The 21,954-nt window shown below is 36.0% G+C and overlaps 1 protein-coding gene across 5 annotated transcripts in view; it reads right to left on the bottom strand.

Moving 5' to 3' along the window:
* The window catches only part of lrp1bb (low density lipoprotein receptor-related protein 1Bb), a 392,748-nt gene that overhangs the window by 14,656 nt on the left and 356,138 nt on the right, over nt 1–21,954 (bottom strand). For 4 of the 5 annotated variants that reach the window (XM_055216546.2, XM_055216547.2, XM_055216548.2 and 1 more), the window contains 15 exons: nt 21,221–21,327; nt 20,277–20,409; nt 16,888–17,010; nt 16,278–16,400; nt 15,867–16,007; nt 14,510–14,644; nt 14,077–14,196; nt 13,514–13,755; nt 12,039–12,262; nt 10,459–10,565; nt 8,007–8,123; nt 7,217–7,390; nt 5,945–6,070; nt 2,456–2,620; nt 139–300 (listed from right to left, as the gene is read on the bottom strand). In XM_055216546.2, coding sequence (XP_055072521.2) covers nt 139–300; nt 2,456–2,620; nt 5,945–6,070; nt 7,217–7,390; nt 8,007–8,123; nt 10,459–10,565; nt 12,039–12,262; nt 13,514–13,755; nt 14,077–14,196; nt 14,510–14,644; nt 15,867–16,007; nt 16,278–16,400; nt 16,888–17,010; nt 20,277–20,409; nt 21,221–21,327 — 2,199 coding nt within the window. Of the gene's footprint in view, nt 1–138; nt 301–2,455; nt 2,621–5,944; nt 6,071–7,216; nt 7,391–8,006; nt 8,124–10,458; nt 10,566–12,038; nt 12,263–13,513; nt 13,756–14,076; nt 14,197–14,509; nt 14,645–15,866; nt 16,008–16,277; nt 16,401–16,887; nt 17,011–20,276; nt 20,410–21,220; nt 21,328–21,954 lie in introns of those variants that run through there. The other variant, XR_008647172.2, reaches the window with a different exon arrangement.

Below are 21,954 nucleotides of genomic sequence, written 5' to 3'. Positions count from 1 at the left end.
AATAGATGTGTACATGAATAAAAATAACTCTGTATGTGAATTATAATGATATTTACAGTAAATAAAGAGACATATTATTTGCATTTAGCTGCCCAGAGATTCAAGCAATTTAAAAAAGCCATGCTCAACGTTACTTACGATAAAGACAGCGGTCACCCGTGTACTCTGCTAAACAACGACACACTGGTTGGTTTCCAGCGCTGACATCACACGTGCCTCCATTCAGACAGTAATTATCACAAATCCGCCTCTCACAGTTAGGACCACTGAAACCCGTCGTACAGCGGCAGGTGGCTTTTCCTTTAGTTTCACATTGAGAAAACAAACCAATAAAACAGATCAGCAGATTGAGATTGTCATCTATTTAATCCATTCTGAATGGGTGTTTATAATTACAATTGATGCTGTTTTTACACCCTGCAGATCTCTATTAGAAGGTGCTACTGAATTAATAATTAAACTGCTAATTCCTAACTGTGGGAGTTTTGCCCTTATTGCATCCGCTGTATTGAAACCTGCAGTGCGAGCTGGGGCTCGCCGTCAGGTTCAGTCTAGTTTTTAACTCCCCCATCCATCAATATCCACCTCTGTGACAGGTTCACAAAACAATCTGTGCCTCTCAGACTGTAAAGATCATTGATAATGACCTTGATAAAAATAAACAAAAATGGGACATATAAACACTGTAGGTTCATGTGTGTTCAGATTCTGATATTTATCTGTCTGATGTTAGACAATTGCAGAAGGATTTCAGGGTTTCTCGCAGAAAATTTGTTAGTTAAGGTGGTAGGGTTGGGAGGGGCCAAGGGCGTGGCAATCAAAGGGGTGGGGCGTATGCGTCATGATGAAAATTAAAATATTTTAATAAAATAAATAAATAAAATATTTATTTTTAAAACACTCAAATAAAACGTAATTTTGAAAAAGCTCTGACAAAAAAAAAACACATACTAGATTATTAATGAATTAAATGTTTTTACCTCTAACGGGAATAGCTGCGTAATGAAGTGAAACTAAAGGGTTAATAAACACCAACTAAAGCAAATGTTGTAGAACGTCTGGCGAACGATGATATATAGCGCAAAAATGGTAAAAACTGATTATTTCCCACTATTAATGACATTATCTTAAAGGAGTGTAACTACTATAGCATAAATAATGCACATAAATAAAGTGAGCAAGAGCGCTCAACAATTATATCTAATCAACAGGTACGTGAAACCTAGCTAGTAGGTTGCTAAAACAACAAAATCACCAGTTAACTTATTTTAAAATTAGAAGAACTATAGACTAATACAATAACAGGCGTAAATAAACCCAAAACATAAGTCAACTTACAGTTCTCACGGACACGCGTTTTATCAATTGGCTATCCTCCCGACATGACGGACCACGTCTTATCTCATTTCGGCCGTGTGGCACACGTCCCGCATGCGGTGTGATGCGCGTACGCGCTATTCTCCGAGTTGCACTTGACGGCCCTTTGTACAGGGAATTTTTCTTTTTGGAGGACCTAGTTAAGGCGGTAAGGTTTCCAAGCTTAGGCGGGCCGCCTTAACTGAAATATGCTGCGGGAAACCCTGGATTTGTGCAGTCTTTAAATGTTTTTTTAGTAATGAGAAAGTTTTGAGCTCTGAAAGTTACAGAATGTCTTCATAAATCTCTAAAGATTTGAAAAATTTGCTTTCTCGTGATATGACCCCATTAGGCAAAATACACAGTTAGATTTACAAAGACGAGCAAAGCAATCATTTTGTCAGTTCTATTGTTGTATTAGCTGTCAAATATTGGAAATAGCACCGCCCTCACCCATAAACAAATCACGGGAGAAAGTTAGAACATGTATCAAACTTTAATTTCTTTCTCGTATGCCTCATCAGTCATTTGATTGATCCAGATAAATGAAGCCGTATGACACTCTTGACTAAATCTAATTGAGGTGCAGACACAAACACTCAACACTGATTTTGTCGTCAGCAATCTCGTTTTCACATTTGGGACAAAAGTGTTCAGTGTTTAAATGAATGCTTTATTAAAACCAATCAGCTGCATCTTATCAAACACACTTGAGCACGCATGTAGCCTCGAACAATTATAAATTATAAACATCATAATGAGCACAGACACTTTTTAGTAACAGATGTCTTCGTCCCGTGAAAGATTAAATTGAGTGTAATTGTACTGAAACTCAACATGATTTCACAAGAGTTGCACAAAGCATTTAGTAGCAGGTGGGCCGCACTACCTGCAGACTTAAAAATGCGAAGGTGGTACTTAACTAGATTTATTCTCATGAACAATAAAATGGAGCATTTAATAAAGGTACAACTGCAATGCTGATCATGAAAAAAGTATTAGTAAGTTTGATTTGTACTCTCTAACTGGAGTAAATGATTAGTTTAACAAAATATTACTGCATTGTATTTATATACAGACAGCTGAGAGAGTCTCTTACCAAGAGGTGAACCTGTGCACGTTCCTCCGTTTAAGCAGTAATCCGCACAGTGGTTCACTTCACAACGCTCTCCAGAGAAATTGGGCCAACAGTAACAGCGCCAGTCTCCTTTCTCATTGGCCATGCAGCGTCCTCCATTCTCACAGGCCGGTCGGCACAGCTCACCTTTAACATTTTTAAATAAAATAACTTACAATGATACATATTTAAAGGTATAGTTTACACAAAAGTGAAAATTTGGTGTTTATTTACTCACCCTCAGGCCATCCGATATGTTGGTGACATTATTTCTTCAGTAGAACAATAAAAAAGATATTTTGCAGAAACCTCAGTGCTCTGTAAATAACATTCAATTTCTTGCCAAAACTGATCGATTGGCTACACAAGATTTTTGGGGATTACGTTTTTATCACATATATCTGCTTTTGAACTTTCAAAGTGGCGGAAACAGTTTACATGCATTATATAAATCACAAAGCACAGTTTTTGTAAAATATCTTCTTTATTGTTCTACTGAAGAACAATGTCACCAAGTGTGTGTAAATAAACAGCAAATTTTTATTTTGGGTAAAATATCCCTTTAATTTGTCTGATGTTTTCGTTATATCCACGCTACTGTATGCCAATTAAAGTTGCAATCTGTAACTTTTGCCTCAATATCACCATCTTGTTTCAAAATGTAAAATTGCAGGCTACATTGTGTACTTTACAAGGGATGAAGTTAAAGGGATAGTTTACCCAAAAATTAAAATTCTGTCATCATTCACTCACTCCCATGTTGTTACAAACCTGTATAAATGTCTTTGTTCTAATGAACCAGAAGGAAGATATTTTGAGGAATGTTTGTAATCAAACCGTTCGTGAGCCCTATTCACTTCCATAGCAGTGGCGGCCGTTGACTTCTTTTTTTGAGGGCGCTCGATGCGAAGTTTGTCACCACATGTATGTACCCCATTGTGTGTGGTTTGTAATTTCAAATACTGTATGTGTTCGCCACGTCGATGTGTTTCAAGTGCATCACACGTGTCTTGTCAAAATAAGTGCATGCTGCAGACGCGTTTAAAGGGTTTATGATAAAAGAGACACTTGCGTTTGCCAGATACTCACATAATTTCATGCGTAATCAGAGTTTACTGTAAAGGGAGTGTCTTGCGTGTATTTTGTGAACGTGATCGTCTCTTTTATCATAAACGGTTTTGACGCGTGTGCAGCAGGCACTTATTTTGACAAAACACGTTATGCACATGGTTCACATGACGCAACAAACACATATTTTGAATTTGCGCCCTCGGAAGAGAAGTCACGAGTCGCCACTGATCCATAGTACTCTTGTTACACTATGGAAGTGAATGGGGCTCACAAACAATTTGGTTTCAAACATTCCTTAAAAATATTTTCTTTTGGGTTCATCAGAGCAAAGACATGAGAGCGAGTAAATGATGACAGAATTTTTATTTTTTTGGAAACTATTCCTTTAAATGACAGGAAAACAACAATTTGTGAGAATTTCAACCTTAGAGCTACATTTTTATTAAATTATTATCACAAGCTTATAATTGCGAATTAAAGAGTATGTAGGATTGTGGTCAAAACTGGTACTGCAATCACACAACTGGTGGCCAATACACAATGACAACATAAACATCAGTTGAGGGCTGCAACTCCACTTTTTAAATGACAATATCCTGGCCGGACCACTGTTGTCAATGATATAAGTATTTGAAATGAAAATGATTTCTTAAAGTCTAGTGACACATCAGGTCCATTTTATAATTAATTGATATAAATTTATTACATACTGTTCCTTTAAAATTAATTAAAAAAAACATAATGCAAGTTACATTCTAAAAACTGCTGGGTTATTTTGGTGTTGGGTCAAAAAGAAACAAACCCAGCTGTTGGGTTAAATTTACCCAGAATATGAAGAGTTTGGTTCCAAAACGCGATAAAAGCCATTTTTGGAAAAAAACGAGTTACTGCCAAAATCAGTATTATATCAGGTTAGTAGTTATAGGGAAATTCTTAATTTTACGCAAAATCCAATACCCACCATGTTATTCTGTCATCTTTTTGTCACCCTTTTTTCCCAAAATGCGATAAACGCCACTCCTCCTTACAGAACGCAAAAAATCTATTCCTGAAATGAGAGCCCACCAGTCACGCAATGTAAACAAACAATGGCCTAGTTTTCCTCATCTACTTTGTACTTCGTGATCAACAAACAAAACAAAATTATACTTTAATTGCATTGATAAAACTTAAAAAGAAACGTAAGCCATCAACATCTAATAATTTCCGCGAGAGGCACTCGGGTGCTTGTTCTCCCGACAGCATCAAGCTTCTCATGCTTACACATTGACCCCAGAGGATCTTATGAAAAACTTTACATTATTTTACTCAAAGGCAACAAAAATCGAGCAGAACCAAAACATTTTACAGCTGATCGCTGTGAAAAATGTAAAGAGACGACGTCAAGTATAACCGAAGCAATGACAGTGTTCTTAATATAAGAAAGTAAGTGTTTTGGTTAATGCCATTAATGTTTATTTTTTAATCATTGTATACCACTAGTCAACTAAATAAATATTAATTGTAAAGATAAATGCACATTTATACATTGATTTAATAGATTTATAGCATTTTGAAATAAAAAACTCATGGATTTATTGCATTTTGTGGAAAAAATAATTCGGTTTTTATAATAAATCTTTGAAAATCAAGTTATGGATTTGAATTTTTATGTTTTTATAATCTAAAGATGCTATGTGAAAGTTTGTAACAGAAAATAGTGGTTTTCATCTTGTCACTTTCTTGGTATAGAAAACACGTTTTTACCGAAATTTGTCAAAATGGATTTATTGCGTTTTGGAACCAAACTCTTCATATGTTTTTATTTGACCCAAACAATGGGTTAAAACAATCCATCTTTTTATATTGAAACAACCTAACATAGGTTAAATTACAATCTAGCAATTTGTGCGCTGCGTTAAACAAATCCAGCATTTTTTACAATGTATGGATGACAGCTTTCATTTTTCACATTTTATTCAATTAATCATACAATAATTGCTGAGGAAAATCCCCAAATGAAGATTATTTCAATATGTATGACTGTACACAAATACACTGGATTGATATTACAAGTTGCGAGTTGTTGCAGAAGTCTATATGGTAATTCTGCATCATTGAATCTTTCCCTTTAGCTAAATGATACAAAATAGTGCTTGCAAAACCAAGGTCACAAGTTTAACTTCCAGGGAAATGCACACTGATAAAATGTAAGCTTGAATGCACATCAAGTCACTCTGAACAAATTGCCTTAACTGTTTTTGTAATTATTCCCACTACATAAACTCGTTACAGTGACAGCTCTAGTATTTGGTTTTCCTGTTTAATGCCCTGCAATTAACGCAATCCTCCAAATTGATAAAATAACAGCTTGTCAAAGCACAGAAAAATCCAAGTAAATAGCCCTACAAGGATCCAAACCTGAGATATTGGGGTCAATACAGGAGCCATTGACCAAAATCTTCCCCTCTGGACAGATGCAACTGGCCCCACTTGGGTTAAGCAAGCACATAAAATCACAGATCATCCTTAGACAAGGGTTGGCCCCTAAAAGATAAAACACACAGTTTTAAGTTGGGATGTAAAATCAGGGTCTACTTTAGCTTAACACTAGCATGTGGATAATAATGTTTTTCTTAAATTGTGTTTACTGAACAAGAGTTTGTGTTGCTAACTTTTCCCAAAAAACAACCATGCTATGAAAACATGCCACAGTGATTTGACAGCTACAGTAAACCCTTTTTCTCTGAAAGCAGCTAATCGAAATGTTGCCTTAGACGTTATTGGTTCAATAACGTTGGGAATTTAAGGGAAAACATCTTTATCAATCTTTGGTGTTTTGCTTAGGGCTTCAAAACCACAAACTTCTGGCTTTTGCTGGCAGTGCACAAGTCTTTTAACCAGACCAGATCTCAGAGTTTAATGAGTCTGTGGAGACTGATTCAGCTGCCCTTCACTAAAAAACAACTAGTATAGAAAGATCTGTTTGAGGTGGTGAGGCCATTAACACAACACGATAAGTAACCAAGCTCCAGAGCTTCCAAAAAATAGTATACTGGTGATCTAAAGCATGTGTTGGTCTTATATGGTGTATATGGGAAGCAAATTGGTGTTTGCATTACTATTGAACTGTAATAATTTTTGGAGGGTGTTATTTAGCTCTGCATGAGATGCTGGGAACATTAATGAAGAAAATCCATGTTCATCTTATGTGAAAAATAGATATACATTTCATTGTTCCAAGAAAATGAAGCTGTAAACACGACACTTGCAAATTTACAGCACAGTCAATTGAACATGGATTGCCGTTTTTCTTTTGGATATTATAGCAGAACATCATAGCTTCCTTTAAAAAATTGTAAATAGAGCCGTTTGGATTAGATTAAAAAATATTGTGAAAAATACTTTCATGCTTTACACATTTTCCCATTAACCATCTCAAAACCATTAACATATAGTCTAAAATGCTGGGTTATTTTTCAACCCAGTGTTGGGTCAAAATGGGACAATCCCAGCTTCTGGGTTAAATTGACCTCCAAAATATTTATATTTGACCCACCGATGGGTTAAAACAACCCAGCATTTGGGTAGAAACAACCCAGCATAAGTTAAATTACAACTCAGTGGGTAGGGTTGTCCTTTTGACCTTAAAAATAACCTAAAATCTAAAATAAGAATAGCAGACTATCTTACCATCATGTTGCTTGAAACGATGGGAGATCAGGACATTTGTTGTTTTCTCAATACCCAGATCGAGAGGTTCAATAGGTTTTTTGCCGTATTTGTGTATTCTGAAAACATCATTTTTCAGTCCTGTTCCATAAATATAATCTTCAAAAATATCTATTCTGTACGGTTGTGATATTCCTGTGCATGGGTAAAGCGAGGGAAAGACATTAGAAAAACAGACACTTTAGAAAACAGACATTAAAAAAACAGACACAAGTGACGTCGTTGCATACCCTCTATTGCCCTAGTGCTTCAGTCAGGGTTGCCAAGTTTTCACAGCAAAACCCGCCAACTTGCTCCTCAAAACTAGCCCAATTGCGTTTTAAGTGGAGTCTTCCAGTAACAATCGTGTTCCGGTTGTAAAAATTGTTTTGGCAGGGTTCACCTGCTGAAGTTCACATTATTGTGTTGCTTCAACACGCAAACATGAAAAACAGCCTGCCGAGTTGGCAACTCTGGTTTCAGTTGTCCTTTGTCAGTTGTGCATGTGGATTATTTTGTTTGGTTTTGTGTTTGTATTTAGTTCTGATTTCTGTTTTGTATTTTCATCTTTGGATTACTTTATGTTAATAAAAGTCACTGCGTGTTGATCTGCTGCCTCTGCCTGCCTATTTCCACTCAACAAAAGTAATGATGTATTTTATAATGACCAACAGCCCTTAAACTCTATACACGCTGAAAAACACTTTCAGGCATCTAAACCACAAAAGCAAATCAATATTTTATCAGTTTCACTTTCAACTGTACTTCTCACCTTGCCTGCCATCGATTACCACCAATGGGTCTGATCCGTCGAATCGGACACTGCCAATGACAGAGAGCTCGGCATCGGCCCAATACAGACGCTGGCTGAAATAATCAATCGCCAACCCTACAGATAATAAGATAAGAACAGGATAAGATTTATTTCCCTAATGATAATGAGTCCTTGAACAGAATGCTTCAAAACTTTTTTAGCGTATTTGAACATGGACACATTCAAAGCTGCAGAATCACACCAAAGCAACAGCTTACAATGAAATAATACACTGTAGAAACAAGGATGTCACAAACCATTTTACCTTAATAGGGTTTAATTAATCTAGGGAGATATGAGACTACACTCTTAATCACAATGGATAATCAGCCCAAAAATAACAATCATAAATCAGATTGTTATAGGACAAAATGGTTTGGACTGATTGCTGCATCCCCAAACTTTTATTACAACCTTACCCGGTAACACTTTAATTGAAGGTGTGTTCCTAAGACGAACATAACACCTTCATAATCATGACATGTACCATGAACATTAAGGAGATTTTATGGAGGTTTATGACAACTGTCATTAAGTGTCATTCATTCAATTATGTCATTTTTAATGCAAAGATGACATTGTTTGAAATCTCTTTGTTATGACAACTTGACATTAACAAGCACATCATAACTTGTCATGACATCTTGACATTACCAACAACATAACTGACCTCTTTTTTACCAGTGATACACATTGAATTTTTAATTAAGTGTTAATACTATGTCATATGGTTTTATAAAAGCGTCATAAATATTTTTCTTGACCTCAACTACAGTGGTACAAATATAATTTGTCATTAAAATGTCATTAAGTGTTAATACTCTGTCAAAAAATTGTATAATAACGTCATTAATATTATTTGGTTGATGTTTTTTTTTAAGTTTCCTCCATGTGATTAACAAATAAAAATCAATCATTTAATAATAATAATAACATTAATAAAAATTTATAAAATAATATTTTATTGCATTTTGAGACCAATTCACTTAAAATGAAATTTAAACAGTACAATAATGGGTTAAGCCATACAGCGTAGGGTCCATATTGGTGGAAAAAAGTTAATTACATTAAATTAATTAATTAAATCAATTAAATGTTTCGTTAGTTTTTTCTTCTGTAAGTAAATTCCTCTGTATGAGGAAGAACAAGTTCTTTTAATTGTCAGTTTTTTATGTATTGTGCACATACATAAAGTTAAGTATAATCTTTTGACGTGTCTGTTGAATTTTGTTAATGTATTTAAAATTATTTGACATAGTATTAACACCTAATGTCATTTAAGTGGCAGTTTAATGTAATGTTAACCCATAAAGCTAGGTAGTTTCTTAAGTTTGCTAATTATTCTGCTTTGTCATGTTTATGACAAATTTATGATATGATGTATTGGTTTATGTTAAGTCTCAAACAATGTCATCTTTGCATTAAAAATGACATAAATTAACAAAAGGTACTTAATGACAGTTGTCGTAAATGTGCATAAAATTTCATGATTATGAAGATGTCATGTCAGTCTAATAAACACTCTTTCAAGTAAAGTGTTACCCTTTACGCATACAAGTAAAGTGAATTTGGACTGAGTCACTAACCTACTATCTAAGATCTTTTGTGTTCCTCTAAATAAAGCTTGTCATAATCGCTTTAAATATACAGGAAAACAAATACATAACAGAAATTTTATCTTTGGACAAATTATTCCTTTAAGAAAAAGTTTTTTTTTAGCATCAAAACCTTTTCTGTGTAAATATAGCACTGGTTTTAGGTTAAGTTAGCCTAATGCAAAGATAAACAATTTCAACATTAAACTGGTTCTTTAGGTAAATATGAACTATTTTTAAAATTAAATAACCTTTACAAAACACTTTGCGCAGTATGGACATATTCAGCACAAAGAGTCATATTCATGTCCTTTTGCTCTTCCTGAAATAAACTCAGCAACAGTTTGTCCCATATTTCTCTGAGTTTGCTGTACTCGACTCATTATATTTCCTCTTTTGATTAAAGACTCGGATGTTGGTTTTTGTTCCTTTTCTAGATGATGAATTCCTAAAGCTGAGCTGGAGGAGTAATATTGGCCCCTATAAAGAAGGCCACAGTTAAATGTAGCAGTACTTAGTGTTTCCCGGAGGATCATCCCTACAGGTTTACCTTATGGCACTGCATTAAAATCCCTTCTCTTTCCTCCCATAATTTTGTACAGTACAAGTTAAAAACAGTGAAAGTGCTGATTTAAAAAAGCGAATTTGAAACTCAAACAGTAAATGTCTATACAAATCCATTTAGACCTTGACCTTGTTTCTTACATAGAACTACATAAACAATCTCACACCTACCGCTGAGTGCACAAAGTGAAGAGATGCTGTTCAAATATTTACAGTGTTTACACATTACATTGAGACGTACTGAAACATACCTGTGGGTCTCCTAAGGTTCTTGTCCAAAAGCACCCTACGCATTGAACCATCCATTGCACTCTCTTCTATATGTGAGTGATCGCCTATTACTGACCAATACATCATCCTGCAATATACCAAATGTTTATTTCATTAACGTTATATATGCACTGTTATAGCTTCAAAGTGAAAAAGTAATTTGCATCATGTGTGATTAAATAAAAGCAAAGAAATCTGACCTACAATAGTAATAAATTCGCTTCGATGATTAGTCAATATTACTTGTTAAAGGATTAGTCCGTTTTCTTAAAAAAAATCCAGATAATTTACTCACCACCATGTCATCCAAAATGTTGATGTCTTTATTTGTTCAGTCGAGAAAAAAATATGTTTTTGAGGAAAACATTCCAGGATTTTTCTCATTTTAATGAACTTTAATGGACCCCAATACTTAAAGAAACATTATGTAAGAAATGTATATCTATTAATCATAAAATGTCCCTAATATGTCACTAGACATTAAGAAATAATTTTCATTTCAAATACTTATATAACTCATAACAGTGGTCTGGCCAGGATATTGTCATTTAAAAAGTGGAGTTGAAGCCCTCAACTGATGTTTATGTTGTCATTTTGTGTATTGGCCACCAGTTGTGGGATTGCAGTACCAGTTTTAGCCACAAGTTTTGTGATTGCAATACCAGTTTTGGCCACAATCCTACATACTGTTCCTTTAACAGTTTTAAAATTTCAGTTTCAAAGGACTCCAAACGATCCGAAACAAGGCATAAGGGTCTTATCTAGCGAAACGATTGTCATTTTTGGCAAGAAAAAAAATGCACTTTTAAACCACAACTTACCATCTTACTCCGGTCCTGTGATGCGCCAGTGCGACCTCACGTAATACGTCATCAAGTCAAGAGGTCACGGATGACGTATCGAAACTACGCCCTAGTGTTTACAAGTGTGTAGAAAGAGGACCGTTCCGACGTTGTTGTATGTCGAATGATACTAATTATTGTGTTTGTGTCAGTTTATTGTTTAAAATGGTCCACAAATGTGCGTTTCATATATGTAACACATGACCTTTCGACGTCATTACGCAATTATGTGAGGTCGCGCTGGCTCGTCACACAGACGGAGGAAGAAGAGAAGTTGTGGTTTAAAAGTGCATATTTTTTATTTTTCTTGCCAAAAATGACAATCGTTTTGCTAGATAAGGCCCTTATGCCTCTTTTGGGATCGTTTAGAGTAATTTGAAACTGCAATTTTAAACTGTATTAAAACTGTTAAGTGTTGGGATCCATTAAAGTCCATTAAAATGAGAAAAATCATGGAATGTTTTCCTAAAAAACATAATTTCTTCTGGACTGAACAAAGAAAGACATCAACAGTTTGGATGACACGGTGGTGAGTAAATTATCTGGATTCTTTTTAAAGAAAATGGACTAATCCTTTAATTTAATAATGCTTTTTAAAAACTCAAAATTATAAACCTTTTTAAATGTTCAATTTGGACATTAACTTTTAAATGCAAAATATAAGCATTGGTTAATAATTACAGAAATAAAGTCTGAATAGTGTTGCAGCATACTCCTACCCTTTGACTGGATTGACGGTAATGGCGTATGGTTCTCCTGCAATGTCAGTTATCAGACGAGTGCAGTTGGGTCCCTTGAGTTGGCCCACATTAATAGAGTATCTAAGCTTGGTCCAGTGAGCTGTGTAATAACTAAACCAGTGCATCCTAGAGTGGTCTGTCCAGTAGATATTTCCAGTTACCCAGTCGGCTGACACATCTCTGGGCCTACGAAAATCTGGGCACTGCAAAAGTCACCCAGATAACAAGCTGATTTGATATGGATCAAGGCATCACAGCATATTTTATTTAAATCATGAGTTTGATCAAATGTTTAAGGGTTGGGGGATAGATAAATGTAGTTGCAAAATTTCAGAGATTGCATACTGGTTAACGGTAAAGGTCACCTAATATGAGAAATTCACTTTTATATGTTGTTTGAACATAACTGTGTGTTGCCTGTGTGTGTACACAGCCCCCTGTAATGATAAATATCTGCCCCCTTCTTTTTGTTTAAATCTATGTAAAACTTCAACAGTCTCATGAGACGAGCTGTTGGTGTTTTCTGAGCGTAGCAACCCATTCTCACCAAAAAGCGTACAAATGTAGACAAAAACATGGAGAAACCTGTATATTAAATAACCTGCTTAAACAAATCTGAAATCTAACCCTAAACCCAAGCGACAATGGTAATAAAAACAGAAAACAAATGAGAAAAGAATAAATAAACGACACGAAACGATTCGCCATATAAGTGAATGGGAAGGACTGGCGTATCATATGCACGCAAAATCGGAATTTGGCGTATTTATTGCACGATAATCACACTGCGTGTCATTTGTACGCATCTTGGTGAGAATGGGTAGGAGCAAACTGACATCACTTTGCGCAGGCCCCGCCCACAACCTTCCATAGACCACAGTTAGGTCATAATTTCTATTTTAAATCTTCTTTTCAGAATTCATTACTTTATGTTCATTATGGACAATGAAGTAAAGTAATCGTCTTATTAAAATCAGTGTATGTTTTTGGTATAGAAAATTAAATGGGGAGGGAAGCAGCAGCTCATTTGCATTTAAAGAGACACACAAAAATGTGCCTTTTCAGCATGGTATAATAAATAATCTATAGGGTATTTGGAAACTTCAACTAAAAATAATAATAAATCTTGGGAAAATGCCATATTAGGTGACCTTTAAATAAACATGTTAATATTTTATGTAATGTCAATATCGGCAGAATATTTTATTTAAAAAGTAATAGTAATCTTTTGAATTTGTTCATTTATATACACACACAGTATATATATGACTTTGTAAAAATATTTTAATAAACAAACTTATCAAAGGGAAGGTCACGAGGCAATCTTTCTCTTAACTACATGCAAATGCTATGTAAACAACTTCAAGGACGCAAATACCAGTAAGGAACAAAAATCCCGAATATTCCTGATAATATTTTAATGTCGGCATGCTTTGCACAGACTCGATACTTACTATGATGCCAATATTTGTTTTAGTTTGACTCCTGTTAAGGATTTCTTTGTAAAAAATTCCACCCGGATTAAACTGAGTAGCCCAGATAAACTTTTGTTGTTGATACAGAGCATCCATCCCAATGATGCGGGCATTTTCCTCGATGCGAGCATGTACTTTGTGTCCATGGCTCTGGTTAAATGGATACACAAAACTTCGGATTTCAGTGTCATTAGCTATGTAGAGCACTCGATCTTCTGGTCCTGCCCGTTGAGTTATTAATATGCAAAAAAAATGAAAAGTGGCTAAATTCCATTTGGGGTTTAAGACAACAGTTTGACAATTACAGAATCATTTTAACACAACAATGAATAATCGATGAATAATCAATAACTGATATTAAATATAAAAATATCATAACATTATTAGCACAGAATTATGACCATTATGCTACACATAGAAATTTAATAAATTGGTAAGAGTTTTACTAATCATTCTTCAATATTATGCTCCAATATGACTAAACAATCCTTTCGCGGAGCGATTTAAAAATTATGAAAAGAAAAATATATTTAGATCCTTACCTTTTGCTAGGCAACTACCATTCACGTCCTTATAATTTTTATCACATGTACATTTGTATGATCCTTTTGTGTTTGTACAATAGTGAGAACAAGTGCCAAATTGAAGACACTCATTTATCTCTGAAAAAAAGAAAGTCAGGTTAATAGTGCTATCTGCTAATGGAAAAGCCACTACTAGTTGCATCAGACAGAACTGCCAAAATGATGGCTTTTAAACAATTTCCACAACACTATCTCTGCCGGCCATTGTTCAGCGGATTTATAATCCTGGTTATAAATCTAGTTAAAATTCAGAATGCTTATTCAAACAATCTCAACATTTTGGTGCCACCGGTGCTGCAGAAATTTCATACATCGCCTTTAATTAAATTCTACATTAAAAATCTAAATCCATCCTCAGGGTAAGTATTGAGTCTTTTTTCAAAGAAGATACCTTCACACATCCTGGTTCTGAGATTCCTCTGAAATCCAGGTTTGCAATGACATATTGGATTTGTGTTTGTCTGATTGCATACTGCATCCTCACCACATGGATTCAACCTCTTTCCACATATGTCTCCATTTGATGCTGGAACGAGAAAGAGCTTTGAAGTGACATTCATGCAACCCATGGTCCCACTGCTTGAACTTATGTTTGTTTAAAGGGACTTTTTTGAAAATATGTTCATTTTTCAGCTCTCCCAGAGCCAAACATCTGATTCCCACCGCTCCGGAATCCATCCAGCCGATCCCCGGGTCTGACGCTACCACTTTTAGCATAGCTTAGCACAATCCATTGAATCTGATTAGACCATTAGCATTGCGCCTCAAAAAAATAAGCAAGGAGTTTCGATATTTTTCCTATTTAAAACTTGACTCTTCTGTAGTTACATCATGTACTAAGACCGACGGAAAATTAAAAGTTGCGATTTTCTATGCAGATATGGCTAGGGACTATAATCTCATCCTGGCGTAAAGAACTTTGCTGCTGTAGCATGGCTGCGGCAGGTGTAGTGATATTGCGCACTGCTCGAAAATAGTCCCCTGCCATTGAAAGTTACTAAGGGGACTATTTTCGGATGCTGCGTAGTATCATTGCGCCTCCTGCAGCCATGTTATAGCAGCAAAGTCCTTGATTATTATGCCAGAATAAGAGTATAGTTCCTAGCCATATCTGTCTAGAAAATCAGAACTTTTATTTTTCCGTCGATTTTAGTACACGATGTAACTACAGAAGAGTCAAGATTTAAATAGGAAAAATATCGAAACTCTTTGGTTATTTTTTTGGGTGCAATGTTAATTGTCTAATCAGATTCAATGGATTGTGCTAAGCTATGCTAAAAGTGCTAGCACCAGACCTGGAGATCAGCTGAATGGATTCCAAAACGGCAAAAATCAAATGCCCAACTCAAGGAAAGCTGGAAAATGAGCGTATTTTTTAAAAAAGTGAAGTGTTCTTTTCTGGAAGATATTTAAAACCTGGATTATTTTTATATTATGACACACACTTAGTACAGCAGGTATCTACATAATCCGCCTAGGCAAAGCAGCACTGTTTAGATATTCCTCAAACATTTTGGGCTGTTTTATACGGTTAACAAAAACAACATATGCTACTTGTCACGACAGCGGCTTAGTGGAAACCAAAAGCATTTTATTTCATTTACACCAAACAGACCCAAATTAAAATCAAAACTTTAACACTATTCTTGTTCTGCTTTGTAAGCGCTGGCATTTCCTTAAGGAAATGCAAATCTCTCCTACTGTTTGTTTTCCAGCAGATGTATCTCAGAGATCTGGTACAAACATACAAGCCTTGCAATCCTGTTCATCTGAGCCTCCATCTCCACAGTCATCAAACAGGTCACACTGCAGCTGTGCTGGTATACATCTGCGATTACCACAGGTAAACTCGGTCTTCCCGCAGGGCTTGGGCCTGCTTGAGACAGCCTCTGGTTTGTGCCCAAGGATGAAACCAGAACATCCATTTAACATCAGCAGAAGCAGAAGTCTTCAATCAAAATGACTGTGATTGTGAACGGTGTGAATGTGATTAATGAAGGCAGTATATTTGAAATACCCGATGAACATCTAGCAAAGCAATATCACTAAATTCAACTCGGAATTCTTTACGGCAAATTTAAATGCGTGGCACAAATGATGGATTTCTCATTGTGCTGGGGAGGATAAAGACATCATCAGAGGCTTGTGAATGATCCTACCACATTCATCTTCATCCGAGTTGTCCCCACAGTTATCCACACTGTTACAGATCTGATCAAGCCGTAGACACACTCTGTCATTTCTGCAATGGTACGGCCTTGTTGGAGGACAGGGTAGTTTGGCTATAAAAATGAGAACAAAATGTTACAACTCAGTGCTGTTTTTAAGTTGTTTTACACTGCATGGACAAAACTAGGTACAAAGTGACGACAATCGTAATATTACAACATTTACTGTATCGTTCTGTTCACTGATGTAGGTCACTTTGGATATAAAATGCCTAAAAGTAAATTCAGTTTGATAAGTGTTCTTTTCCGTTCCAGCATGAAAATGTCCCTATGCACAAAGTGAGAGTCACAAATTTTTTTTTTTACCAAGAAATGAAGTAAAGGAACCTAAATTTCCCATGGACAGTGTTATGAAGGACCAACTTCCAATCGCATAGGAGTGTGTTTGGTGTCCACATACTTATGGACATATAGTTTAACTTATTTAACCTGCAATGCAAGGACCCATACACAAGTCTTTCAATTTCGAATGAAAGTATTTCAGACAGACAGGAAACACAACAGCAGGTCATTTAATTCCACAAAGAGATGGATGGCATACCGCACATGTCAGGATCTTCATCTGAGTTATCTCCACAGTCATCTTCTCCATCACAAACCCACACGTGCAGCTTACACAGAGTGTTATTACAGATGAACTCATCGGGACGACAGAAGAAAGTGTCTGTATAAACAAAAAGTTGGTGTGATGATAAACTTTGATAGATGATCATTAAAGTGTGACTTAAACAGAAGTTTGGGTACTGTATGACAACCTGAAGCATTATGGGTAAATATTAAGTTTGTTCAAAGGGTGAATCTGTACTAAGGTAAAAAAAAGTATTAAATTCTCAAAATATTTCAGTGGTGGGGTACATTTTTTACTTAAAGTACCACAATTTTTAACAATAACATTACCAATGATCCCCAAAATGAAATATTCATAATTCTGTTGATTGAAAAAGTACACACAGGACAAAACATTACAGGTAAAGGTCACACTTTTTTTTATAATGGGTCAAATTTTATTATGTTTTTATTATTATTTATTCATTTATACATTTTATTTATTATATATTTGTTTTATTTATTTATTTATATAATATTTTATTATATATTTATTATTTTACTATGGATTTTTGTGAAATCTTTGAACACACAACTAACAAACATTTTGGTAATTACGTTACAATAAGGTTCATTAATGTATTAACTAACATGAACAAAACACGATCAATACAGTCTTTATTAATCTTTGTTAATGTTAGTTAATAGAAATAAAGCTGTTCATTGTTTGTTCATGTTAGTTCACAGTGCATTAACTAACGTTAACAAGATTTTAATAAAGTATTATGCTGCGTTTACACCAGCCGCTGTAGAGGCGTCAAGCGCGAGTGATTTCAATGTTAAGTCAATGTGAAGACGTGTTGACACGCGTCTGGAAGTCTCGCGGCGCAAATTGAGTGTCTGGCGTGGTGCGCACGAATGGTGCTTTTTGTGCATTTTGCGTTTGACACGAATTTTCGGCTGGTGCCCGCGTTGAAAAACTTGAACTTTGGCAGATTGTCGCGCCCCGTTAACCAATCAGGAGCCTGCTTGCTGCTGTGGCGGCAGCCCCGCCCGGAGTCACTCATTCAGCATAAAGGAACGATTGATATTGTCCGTGAGCAGTCACCCGGAGCTATACGACACAAGTTCTTATTTCTATAGAGATAGGAATAAAAAAGGACTTCGCTTGGAAGAGTGTCAGTGAGGACATTGGGCAAACTGGTAAGTTGTAAATATACATTTCACTTTTGAGTCACGTGACGTTTATTGACCCACACCATTTATTTTCCCTCTATAGTAAAGTGACCAAATACAAACCGGCAACTCTCTCGATAAATGCACAATCAACATCAGCCATCTTGCAAACAGACAACCGCATAGCACTTGCCCCTCCCACAAGAAGCGGATTTCGCCCCCGGCGCGCGTGAAATATGCACAACCGGCGCAACGTCATAGAATGTCTCTGAACAGGTTCACGCCCACTTTTGGAGGAAAACAAACTAGACCTTCCATTGACTTCCATTCAAAATAGCGGAAAAAAGCAACGTTCGTACACAGCCGGCAGGCGTAAATAACTTATGAAATCACTCAGATTAAACATGTTGAGTAATTATCTGTCCACCCTGCCTGTCATAGAGCGCGAAAGATACATTAACACATTTATTTTGGTCAATATAAAAACATGTCCCTTTCATTCTCCCAGCGTCAAATTTGTGTAACAACGCTCCCTACTGGCCAGAGGTGTCTTACCCAGACATTTACTCGTAACTCATCGAGTCAACAGGGAAGCAAGTGAATGATTTTACTTTGTATTTGAAAGTTACTTCGTATTTATATTAGTGATGAACCGATGTAACGGCCGGTGATATTTATCGGCCGATTTTTGATGAATTTGAAACCATCGGCATATCGGCAATAGCATGACAAAGGCCGATACCGATTGTTTATTAATTAACCACATAAAGGGAATGAATTGCATGTCTGTTGTTCAATTAAAATGATTTAATGTTCTGGTGTGCACTATACTTAAGCACCGACAGAAAACCTTTGTTGAGCTGGCTCAAATGTCTTGGACAATAAAAGAAACAGACTGCACTTTAGTGGGGGAAAAGAAATCCAACTTTTTTTGAAGTAGCAATATTTATACTTAATGTAAAAAATGAGTTAATGTTGTTAATAAAAGAAATGCTGAATAGCAAAAACCACCTTTGAAGGTTGTCATGTTGTCTTATCATATTTGTTTTAGCTTAAAGTGTTTAATATCGGTATCGACATCGGTATCGGCCAGAAGTTGTCTGTTTAAATTGGTATTGGCATCGTCCCAAAAAATCCTATCGGTGCATCCCTAATTTATATATTATGTCTTTATATTTAGAGTACTGAGTGCACTTTATTTTACGCCTGCCGGCTGTGTAAAAACGTTGCTTTGTTCCGCTATTTTGAATGAAAGTCAATGGAAGGTCTGGTTTGTTCTCCCCCAAAAAGGGGCAGTGACGAAATTTACAGTCAAGTTTTCGGATGTGCCGGTAGTCCGTATGCTTGCTTTTAAATGTGATTTTGACGCCTCAAACGTGGTTGGTGTAAACGCAGAATTAGTAATTGTTGAGATTAACATTAACAAAGATTAATAAATGCTGTATAAGTGCAGATCATTATTAGTTAACTAATGTAATTAACTAATTATAACTAATTAACCTTATTGTAAAGTGTTACATTTTAACTAGCCAAAGTTAACTTGCCTTAGGGGCGGTTCACATTTCGCATCTAAATCCGCGCGGATTGACCCGAAACCTGCGGTGCGCTTGCGGCATTCTAGAAAGTGGAAATGTTTTTAACTCTGGAAAAAATGACCGCGTCGCACCGCGCACCTACATTTGAAAGGACGAACTTGAGTGCCCAAAAGATGCGAAATGGGAATCGCCTCTTAAGCAGTTGGGGGTAAAAATAAGTATTTGATTCAGAACTAAACTGAAATGTGTCTGGAAAGAAAAAAAAGGTTACTTAATTTATATACAGTATGTAATTACTTTTTTAACCCATAAGAAGTATTGCAGTCATTAGATATTTGCTTGGTTATCTCTAAAAGCTCCCTTGAATTTGTTCTAGATCAATGGCATGACAAAATATCAGAAGTCATTTTTCGAGCAGAAATGTTTGCTCAATTCGTGCAAGACGTACTCCCTTCATTGTTGTATATTACTTGTAAAGTCCCTGTAAAGTCAATCTTGAAAACTGTTTCTAAACACTTAGATAAATCTTAGAAATGTATTGCTGAAACACACCACAGAGACTGTAAACTATGTATAACTGAATTGCAGAGTTAGCTCATTAAACATCTCTGTGTTGTTATATACAGTATTGGGATGCTGGTTAACAGTTGTTATAGAAATAATCTCTTTATACCATGGCCACAGTTTTCCTCATCGCTGTGGTCCACGCAATCGAAGATGTCATCGCAGCGCCAACGTTTGGGGATGCAGTGGGCGTGATTCTTGCACAGGAACTCATCTTCTGTGCACTCCTTGACACAGTCCATCTGGTGTGAGAACAACAAGAAAAGCCTCAAATACCCACTTTGAAGAAGTGCATGATGCATCTGGGGAAATGCATAACACATCTGGAGCCGAACATGAGTCTGATATACGAGACTGCTTTTAGAAAACCTGATGTGCCGCAAGCGTCAATGATGCAATATATTGTACAGTCATTGTTATTCATGGCACATGTGATAAAAATAACAAAAAACAAGACTTCTGAAGACACCCACAGATGATAATATGTGTACAACTTGTGTTTTTAAAGAGTCAGCTGACCTTTGATGTAAAATAGCTATCAGATTAATATAATTACAACTTGGGGTTCAAATATCAGGGTTATCTTTTAATTATTAAAGGGCACACATTATGCTAAATCCACTTTGGACATAAATGTGAGTTGGCAGTGTGTGAACACATCCACACTACAGTGAAAAAAATCCACCCACTCCTTTTTAATCAACATTAAACCAAAGCAGTTTTATTAGATATGCCGTTTTGATTCTCTCGTTAGTGTGATGTCACACTGATAAAGCCCCACACATGGCCACTGACTGACAGTCATGCATTACCATAGTTTCCACCCTCAGCAAGTTGTACCCTGTCTGCCATATCTCATTAGTGAGATACTATTGTCTCAGACTGTGTTCATTGGATTCAGATCTATTTTAACTGAAAGCGCTGTAGCTCATTTGCATTTAAAGGTACATAAACGAAAACTGTCAATCACATACTAGGTTTTCACACACTGGGCCACACTTTCTGAAGTAAAGTGGTTGATGTTAAGTGAGAGGGTCTTGTTGGAGAACTGACCTCATCTGAGCTATCCAGACAGTTGTCATGTCCATCACACCTTAGAGCGGCCGACACACAGCCTCCACTGGCACACACGTATTCATTTAGAGAACAGGAGGGAAGTGCTAAAAACAAATGACGAGTAAACACATAAATACATAATACACAAGATATTTCAATCAAAAGATAAATTACATTGTCTGTCTGTTTCTCTGCTCTTTGTTAAACTTCCTTATAACTGATGCCGTTCTAGTCTGACAATCCTTCACTGTCTTGTAATGTAAGAATATGAAAGTGTTTCAGTAGATTAAAACTTCATTGCCTGGTTTCACAGACAAGACTTAGCTGTAGCCAGGACTAGGCCTTAGTTAAATTGGGATATTTAAGCATCTTTTATAAACATGCATTATAAAAAGATGTTATGGGTATGTATCTTGAGACAAATCAATGGCATTGGTATATTTTAAAGGTGGGGTGCATGATCTCTAAAAGCCAATGTTGACATTTAAAAAAAAAAAAACACGCCCCTGCCCCAATAGAATCTGGGCCTTCTTTTGATAGACCCGCCCTACACATACGCAGTCCAGGATATGATGTTGGTTAGTAGACACGCCCCTTACTGCTGATTGGCTACAAGTGTGTTTTGGTATTCGGCCCGACTCCCTTTTCCCTTTTTCAAAAGTCATGCACCCTGCTTTTAAGATTTGTCAGGGCCAAAGGTCATGGCTTGAATGCACTGTAAATCACTTCGG

Source organism: Misgurnus anguillicaudatus, chromosome 17, assembly GCF_027580225.2.
Source record: "Misgurnus anguillicaudatus chromosome 17, ASM2758022v2, whole genome shotgun sequence".
Classification (NCBI taxonomy): Eukaryota; Metazoa; Chordata; class Actinopteri; order Cypriniformes; family Cobitidae; genus Misgurnus; species Misgurnus anguillicaudatus.
The sequence above is the reverse complement of the archived record's forward strand: the minus strand, read 5'-3'. Positions and strand labels throughout refer to the sequence as shown.